The 10,228-nt window shown below is 37.3% G+C and overlaps 1 protein-coding gene across 3 annotated transcripts in view; it reads right to left on the bottom strand.

The window, feature by feature from the left end:
- LOC138323251 (prolyl 4-hydroxylase subunit alpha-1-like) overlaps positions 1-8,890 on the bottom strand; it is a 38,813-nt gene extending 29,923 nt beyond the window's left edge. For 2 of the 3 annotated variants that reach the window (XM_069267687.1, XM_069267686.1), the window contains exon 1: positions 8,459-8,884. In XM_069267687.1, the coding sequence (XP_069123788.1) occupies positions 8,459-8,634 (176 nt within the window). In that variant the 5' untranslated portion in view covers positions 8,635-8,884. Of the gene's footprint in view, positions 1-8,458 lie in introns of all 3 variants that reach the window. The other variant, XM_069267688.1, reaches the window with a different exon arrangement.
- Positions 8,891-10,228: the final 1,338 nt, after the last annotated feature.

The following is a 10,228-nucleotide window of genomic DNA, read 5'->3' on the forward strand; positions in this document are numbered from 1 at the left end:
AATGTAATGCAAATTAAACATTATATTGACTTGGAAGTAATTATAGTAAAACAAACTCATTTGAAGACATACACAGATAAAGGATTACTGCATTAAAAAGTCATATAAGGATGGTTTTCCAGCTCTGAGATCAGAATGCGGACACGGTGGTCGAGTGATTAAGATGACTCGACATATTACCACAAGCCTACCACCTCTGGGTCGTGAGTTTGAATCCAATATGGGACAGTTGCCAGGTACAGATCACTGGTTATCCCGCTTTCCTCCACCAACAAACCTTACATGACCCTGGCTATTAATAGGACGTTAAACTAATAAACCAAACAGAGATCAGAATGTTTTTGAAGTGCATGTGTGTGCTTTCGAATTATACAGATTGTTTCTTGCAAAAATGTCTCTTTGCAATATAGGTAGGGTAAAACTAAGATTAATTTATTTTTATTGTGATTCAAGTTTATTTGTCTATATATGGAACTTAGGAGGATCTTTTAAAATAATCCTATAATATCATGTAATCCTATAATATCATGTATAGATATAGATAGCTATACACAAACCTGTACAACAAATCTTAAACCCTTTCATATAAATAACAATAGATCTAATCAAACAGAATACCAATAAAACAAACATATGGTACCTAAAACCTATACAGCTATCTCTATAGCCAAAATGTCACCATGTCAGATTTTCTGTTCAAATATGCCCATGACAATTCAGAGTTTTAAATATCAATTGGATGTGTTACTATATTGTATAATTCATGTACATATGATTCTTTTATCAGCTCCCCCTCACTTCTATAATATCATATGTTACAATGGGGTCATGTAGTAATAAACTGACTACATATATTACAACTATTATCTCATATTCTGCAAATATAATATAAATTTTAGCTCAAGAACAAAACAATTGTGTTCCTTAATGTATATTCTAACATTGAATAAAAATCTGTGTTTATAATTTTAAGGCAACTTTAATAGAGATTTATTATTCTTCATATTACGACTTAGCAATTTGTTACTCAAATAATAAATAATAAAATGTTTTTATTGTGCATACATATATTTATTATAATAAGAATATAATTATATATACTGAAACCAACTTACTTTCCCCTGCCATCTTTTTTCACAAATTTTGTGATCAAGGTAAATTTGCGAAAGTTTATTTCTGCGAATTGATATCTTCTACAATTCTTGCACAATTCAATTCAAATGTATTTCCATTTAATTTTAAATCTGCGATAACTTGATCTCCTCGAAAATGTTTTGAAATGGAAATTGTGATAATTAGTAGCCTCAAAAGAAAGTTGGTTTACAGTATATGCATGACCATTGCGAAAGAGGATAAATCATACTTTATTCTATTCTATAACACAAATTTCTCTATATTGCATGCAGATTCAAAAGTAACACCATAGTAACACAAATTTCCCTTAGAAACATGAAAATGAAAGACAGCTCCCTGTCGAACACCACATTAACACAGGATTACCATATATTGATATAAGGATCACCATATTGACACGCGGGTCTCTGATATAATTATAAGTAATACCATATTGACTCACAGTTCTCTAATTAAGGAACACCATATTGACAAACAGCTCTATAATTACAACGAACACCATATTGACACACAGTTCTCTAATTAAGGAACACCATATTGACAAACAGCTCTATAATTACAACGAACACTATATTGACACACAGTTCTCTAATTAAGGAACACCATATTGACAAACAGCTCTATAATTACAACGAACACCATATTGACACACAGTTCTCTAATTAAGGAACACCATATTGACAAACAGCTCTATAATTACAACGAACACCATATTGACACACAGCTCTCTAATTAAGGAACACCATATTGACACACAGCTCTCTAATTACAAGGAACACTATATTGGCACACAGTTCACTAATTATAAGGAACACCATATTGACACACAGTTCACTAAGTAACACCATATTGGCACACAGTTCACTAATTATAAGTAACACCATATTGACACACAGCTCTCTAATTACAAGGAACACTATATTGACACACAGCTCTCTAATTACAAGGAACACCATATTGACACACAGTTTCTAACTAAGTAACACCATACTGCACACAGTTCACTAATTATAAGGGACACATATTGACACACAGTTCTCTAATTAAGGAACACCTACACTCAGTTCTCTATTAAGGAACACCATACTGACACACAGTTCTACTTAAGAACACATATTGCACACATTCATAATTATAAGGACACCATATTGACACACAGTTCACTAATTATAAGGACATCATATTGACACACAGTTCTCTAATATAAGGAACACCATATTGACACACAGTTCTCTACTTAAGGAACACCATATTGACACACAGTTCTCTACTTAAGGAACACCATATTGACACACAGCTCTCTAATTACAAGGAACACTATATTGACATACACGTCTCTTATTATAACGAACACTATATTGCATGTGCAATTATGTAGGATTTTTTAAGGCTAATCCAGAAGACTTATTTTCAAATTTTGATGAGTCCCAGTATACAATAAAATAGAGAGGGTTCTCAAAATTTTGATTAATCCAACAGAGAAATTATGAGTGCAGGACTCGTCTAGATGAGTCCAGTAAATCACTGTTAAAATATTGACACACAGTTCAATCATTATTATTGGGAATTGATACAACTACATTGATACACTGTTTCCATGACCTGGGGAACTACATATTAACACATATTTTTCTCAGAAGCACCACACAAGTGCACAGTTTTATTATGAGCACCAGATCCAAAACCAGTAAAACATATAGAGCTTTCCATCTACGTGACCAACCAAGGCATTTAGAGGATCTAAAGCACATTTTTCAAAACTGAGGAAAGTTTTAATTTACATCTCCCGGAATTTAAGACTTTATTTTTGGGTTACAAATATTTGCATATTACTGTGGTCATTTGTAAGAAAATGCTACATAAAACAACGGATTGCATTGTAATTTATTTCCCTAGGGAACAAGGGTTGAGATTACACTCATCCATATGAATGTCTTTATATTATATATCAACCACTGTTTTAACATGTACTTAAATTATGACTCATAATGAAGATACGTATACACCATCACAGACTTGGTTATATACGTATACATTATATATCATACCTCATCTCAAGGTCTGTGGTTTCCTATATGGTATAAAGAGCTTATATTGTCTCTATATAAAACTTTCCAAGCCATCAGCTATAAAATACTTTGCTTCTATAACAACCATGTCTTGATTTTTAAACCAGCCATCCGATTTAATTCACAAGGGTTGAAATACATATATACAAGAGGCCCAGCGGGCCTGTATCACTCAACTGGTTTAATTTAGTAATAACAATTAAACATTTAACTGGCTTAATTAGAACTTCATATTTGTACTGCACTTATGAAATAAAGTCCAAATGTCAGTCCAAACATTTGTACAATTTTGAATCCCTAACTCATATTGATGCTGCCAGTCATAATTGGTCCAATTTCAACCAGTGTTTTTCAAGAAGTTGATTATGTGAGTTGTTGACGGCCGGAAGCCAGGGTTGGCATAAGCTCACCTTGGCCTAAACTCTTATAGAGACAATATTTTATTTTTCCATTACTTGAAAATTGTGAATACTTTTCAATGGTGGTAATGGTGTAAAGTAAGTAACTTTTGTAACTGAAGAAACATACTAAATCGTCTGCTCCTGTTTTTGATAGTTAAAAAATACCATTTATCGGCAATGGAGCATTTTTAATTGGTATGACACTAATATGGACTACTGTGGTGTGTGTCAGCCTAGTATGATACTATATAGGACTCTGATAAGGAGTATGTCACCCTGGTATGATAATATAGGACTCGGCTAGGGAGTATGTCACCCTGGTATGATAATATAGGACTCGGCTAGGGAGTATGTCACCCTGGTATGATAATATAGGACTCGGCTAGGGAGTATGTCACCCTGGTATGATAATATAGGACTCAGGCTAGGGAGTATGTCACCCTGGTATGATATTATAGGACTCGGTACTACAGGACTCTGATTAGGAGTATGTCACCTTGGTATGATAATATAGGACTCGGCTAGGGAGTATGTCACCCTGGTATGATATATATAGGACTCGGCTAGGGAGTATGTCACCCTGGTATGATATTATAGGACTCGGCTAGGGAGTATGTCACCCTGGTATGATACTACAGGACTCTGATAGGGAGAATGTCACCCTGGTATGATAATATAGGACTCGGCAAGGGAGAGTATATGTAGGACCCTGGTATGATAATATAGGACTTGATAGGGAGTATGTCACCCTGGTATGATAATATAGGACTCTGATAGGGAGTATGTCCCTGGTATGATACTACAGGACTCTGATAGGGAGAATGTCACCCTGGTATGATCTACAGGACTCTGATAGGGAGAATGTCACCCTGGTTATGATACTACAGGACTCTGATAGGGAGAATGTCACCCTGGTATGATACTACAGGACTCTGATAGGGAGAATGTCACCCTGGTATGATACTACAGGACTCTGATAGGGAGAATGTCACCCTGGTATGATACTATAGGACTCTGATAGGGAGAATGTCACCCTGGTATGATACTACAGGACTCTGATTAGGAGTATGTCACCCTGGTATGATAATATAGGACTCCGGCTAGGGAGTATGTCACCTGGTATGATACTACAGGACTCTGATAAGGAGTATGTCACCTTGGTATGATAATATAGGACTCGGCTAGGGAGTATGTCGCCCTGGATGATGATACTGTAGGACTCTGATAGGGAGTATGTCACCCTGGTATGATACTATAGGACTCTGATAGGGAGTATGTCACCCTGGTATGATACTACAGGACTCTGATAGGGAGAATTCACCCGGTATGATACTTAGGACTCTGATAGGGAGAGTATGTCACCCTGGTATGATACTATAGGACTCGGAAAGACCTGATTAGGGAGTATGTCACCTGGTATGATAACTATAGGACTCGGCTAGGGAGTATGTCACCCTGGTATGATAATATAGGACTCGGCTAGGGAGAATGTCACCCTGGTATGATACTATAGGACTCTGATAGGGAGAATGTCACCCTGGTATGATACTACAGGACTCTGATAGGGAGAATGTCACCCTGGTATGATACTACAGGACTCTGATAGGGAGAATGTCACCCTGGTATGATACTACAGGACTCTGATAGGGAGTATGTCACCTTGGTATGATAATATAGGACTCGGATAGGGAGTATGTCACCTGGTATGATATGTAGGACACACCTGGTATGATATACTGTAGGACTCTGATAGGGAGAATGTCACCCTGGTATGATACTACAGGACTCTGATAGGGAGAATGTCACCCTGGTATGATACTACAGGACTCTGATAGGGAGATATGTCACCCTGGTATGATACTACAGGACTCTGATAGGGAAATGTCACCCTGGTAGGATAATTATAGGACTCGGTACTACAGGACTCTGATTAGGAGTATGTCACCTTGGTATGATAATATAGGACTCGGCTAGGGAGTATGTCACCCTGGTATGATAATATAGGACTCGGCTAGGGAGTATGTCACCCTGGTATGATACTACAGGACTCTGATAAGGAGGTATTTCACCCTAGGGTATGATAATATAGGATAGGGAGTATGTCGCCCTGGTATGATACTACAGGACTCTGATAGGATATGTCACCCTGGTAGGATACTATAGGATCGGCTAGGGAGTATGTCACCCTGGTATGATACTACAGGACTCTGATGGGGAGTATTTCCCCCTGGTTGATAATTACTAAGACTCGGCTAGGGAGTATGTCGCCCTGGTATGATACTACAGGACTCTGATAGGGAGTATGTCACCCTGGTAGGATAATAGGACTCGGCTAGGGAGTAGTATGTCACCCTGATAGGATACTATATTGGACCCTGTTAGGGATTAGTACATCATGTGAACACTGGATTCTGATTTGCTACACACGTGGTTACTATTTGCAATAGTGCCCCGGCAAGTGGGCACTTTTGAAATGGCACAAAATTGAACTAGAATGTATTGTGATGTCACCATTACATGAAGTCATAACGTTGTGCTTCGATCAAGATGTCAAGATGGCGGACAGGTTATTGTGTGCGTCAATGGAAGCAAATGTTTCGTTTTTACAGAAGACAGTTCACTCTTGTTCTATATTGATCTACTTTTGATATTCATAAAACTGAATCCCGTTTTATAGATACACAGTTTTCATAGATCCATAGGTTGTACTTTTAATGTAACAATGTGGTGTGGAAATAGAGGTTACACAATGAGTGGTTGTTGAAGATTGAATCTATTCCACACGAATGAGTTATTTTTCAAAAGACACAAGCTTTAGGGAGTGTCTTTTGTACCTTTTAAAAATTAACTTACGAGTGTGGAATAAATTCAATACTCAACAACCACAAGTAGTGTGACCTGTTTCTACCACAAACATATTCGTTTTTATCCAATAGAAATACGGCAGGGATACGGTAATGTGTATAAATTTACAGAAATATGCAAATAAAGTGTAGTAATATTTTCATCAGCAAAAAGACACTAATTAGTATTCAAAAGTCATCATTTTATAAAGAATCCATCGATATCAAATTCTTCTAATTGGGAACATCTTTAGGGTTGATTAATACTCATTTAACTTCTTATCGAGTTCAAATCATTATAGTTGCTTCCAGAAAATAAAACTCAATGTCGGACTACATGTATAGCTATAAAAGCATTCACACGACACGGCATTGCATATTTCCTGCCAGATAATCATCAAGCCATTACCATTAAGATCAAGTTCGTTTCATACACGTTAAATCTACGAAACTCATCAGTAAAATTCTTGTCTGTCAAGATGTACTATTAGACTACTAAAGGTCAGTTTAACATGTATGAAAACGTCACATATTTTGAACCAACGACCACGACGCTTACGCATTCCAGCTGCAGCTTTGGACGTTAAGTGGCGATCACAACATATAATGACGTCATTTGATTATTGATGACGATGACAATGATGAGAAATAAGTAGTTCGGTCAAAGTTCACCATTTCAGCCAATCAGAATGCTACAGAGTACATGTGATATATAAACAAATTGTTAACTTAATCAACAGCTGCATTGTTTATTCAATGTCATGATAATTGAATAACACCGCTTATTGTGGTAGAAATGAATATAGCTCAGGTGTCGCTTGACGTGTTTCTGTTACGATGAGATAAAAACGGGTCTCATGTGAGGGTGATGTACTAAACCTTCCGCTCGGGCACTATTCCATCCCTCAAAAATACTATGAGGCAATATTAGTGCCCACTCCACCAGGCCATAATAGATAAATATGTCACTCTGCTATGGTACTATATATAGGACTTGGCTAGGGAGTATGTCACCCTAGTATGTTTCTGTAGGACTTGGCTAGGGAGTATGTCACCCTGGTATGTTTCTGTAGGACTTGGCTAGGGAGTATGTCACCCAGGTCCCTGTTGTTATGATTCTGTAGGACTCGGCTAAGGAGTATGTCACCCTGATGAGATTTTGTATACTAGCACTCGGCTAGGGATCGAGTATGTCACCCTGGTGTGATTTTGTATACTAAGACTCGGCTAGGGAGTATGTCACCCTGGTGTGATTTTGTATACTAGGACTCGGGTAGGGAGTATGTCACCCTGGTATGACACTATTGGACTTGGCTATAGGGAGTATGTCACCCTGGTACGATTCTGTAGGACTCGGCTTGAGGGAGTATGTCGCCCTGGTACGATACTATAGGACTCGGCTAGGGAGTATGTCACCGTGGTATGATTTTGTAGGACTCAAACGGCTAGGGAGTATGTCGGCTAAGGAGTATGTCGGCTAGGGAGTATGTCACCCTGGTATGATTCTGTAGGACTCGGCTAGGGAGTAATTCGCCCTGGTACGATACTATAGGACTCGGCTAGGGAGTATGTCTCGCCCTGGTACGATACTATAGGACTCGGCTAAGGAGTATGTCGCCCTGGTATGATTCTGTAGGACTCGGCTAGGGAGTATGTCGCCCTGGTATGATACTATGTACGACTCGGCTAGGGAGTATGTCGCCCTGGTATGATACTATGTACGACTCAGCTAGGGAGTATGTCGCCCTGATATGATTCTGTAGGACTCGTAGGGAGTATTTCACCCTGGTACGATACTATACGACTCAATATCTCTAGAATGATATTTCTCAAAGGGTTTAGTCAGAAAGGGAGAGGTACCCCGGTACTGACTTAGAAGGGGATGGATTGTGACTAACTGAAATTCGTGTTTCTGTCCGATAAATATTGAAAAAATTAGTTCAAAACACCGTCCATTAGAGTAGAAATTAACAGGTGTTTGGTTTAGGAATGCACGGTTGTGTGTACTTACTGTTTTAGTTTGTCCAGTCGTGCTTCTTCCTCTTGGATATAATCTTTTATAGTAGCAGCGATCTCTCCTTCTGCCCAAATAGCAGATTGCATGGCCGCTAAAGATGTGAACATTTCTCCTTGGACCATTTGAATCAGTATTGCCACGCAAGCACACCAACACGCAAACGTCGTCATCTTACTTCAGACTCAGTAACTACACACATACACAGCCCCGAGAGTAAACAATAACACACGTGTGTATGTCACGCTTCACCGCCTCGGTGACAGTCCTCACAAATTCACCTGGTCACAAATGACTGTCACAGTCGCCTTCCTTCCGTTCTGTCCACGTTGTACGGTCTATGGGGAAATGCCCACGTACGGAAAGTGTACGTGCAGAAGTAACTCGATCCCTCAACGGAAGTGGGGCATTCTGGAAACCTCCACTGTATAGCCTTGGGTATCGAGTTACTTTGGACGAGTCCATTTTGAATTTGACGTATAGGGGTAGAAATAGTTTTGTTTCGGACAATCGCCTTATCCCGCTGTTTTTCGCGAACAAAGCTGTATAGATAACGTGAGGTTAATCCTATTTCCCAGCGTGATTGTGCTAACACAGAGTTGCTAAGTCTGCACGACCCTGATAATCAGAAATTATTCCATTAATTTGAATATTTTGTATTATTCTCCTCGATAGTACTAAAATAACTTTAGTAATACATTGTACATAAAGGTTTATCGAAGTACAAAAAACTGCAACATTATGTTAAACCAGAAACATATATAATATGTTTCTGGTTAAACTGTACACTATGCAAAATTTTAATGGTCTAAAAAGTTATACAATGTACAAAAATCAAGGATTTATAAGTGAGAAATATACGTCCTTGACAAAAATATATCGTGTTTTAATATAAAATACTTGAAATAAACATATTATCTAAATGGGCTATATGGAGCGTATACGATATCTCAAAAACATACAGTACATATATATATATATATATATTTATCTTTATATATAAATACATTGTATATAATCATGCACATGTCTACCGTACGCATGTTCCTGATGAAAATATTTCGTGTCATGATTGAATTTCAACAGAAATAGTTACAGATTCTACAACTGCATTGATATTTTGATATTAAATTTTAATCGAATCGCTGAATCGCTGAATCGCTGAAATGACATCTTTGGTAAGCTTCTGGGCTTGTTTGATGTACGTTGATGCTTTCTTCAACTGGTATAGTAAATTTGATTTCGTTACGAACAATGGTATAAATACTGCTGTTGATAATGTTATAATTCTTATTATTAAACAATATATTTATAGGACCAGATGTTTTAATAAATCTTTAAATGTTCATGCATTGGTAAACAATATAAAAGAGTATTACAACATACTAAAATATATATCAAATGGACAGAATGACAGTTTAAAAACAAAATTTGCCAATACCTAGAGTAAGTGGATAAATCTTATCCACCTTGACATATGATTGTCAAAGCTATCTGACAGTTCCTTTATAATTTTATATCCAAAACAACTGTGATGTTACTAGCCACATCTCAAACAAATACATTTCTAACCACTTTCCTCTGCACCTTTCCTCTATTTTCTCTACTTCTCATTTTCCTCATCCTTTTACTTTCTTTTTTTCTTTTTCCTTTTTCTTTTTTCTTCTTATTCTTTTTCTAAATTTTCTAGAAAAAAAAATTATTTTCATTGTTTTGTCAAGAGAATTATTATAACTGTGAGTGTGCTAGGCTGTGTGTATGAGTATG

Source organism: Argopecten irradians, chromosome 5, assembly GCF_041381155.1.
Source record: "Argopecten irradians isolate NY chromosome 5, Ai_NY, whole genome shotgun sequence".
Lineage (NCBI taxonomy): Eukaryota > Metazoa > Mollusca > Bivalvia > Pectinida > Pectinidae > Argopecten > Argopecten irradians.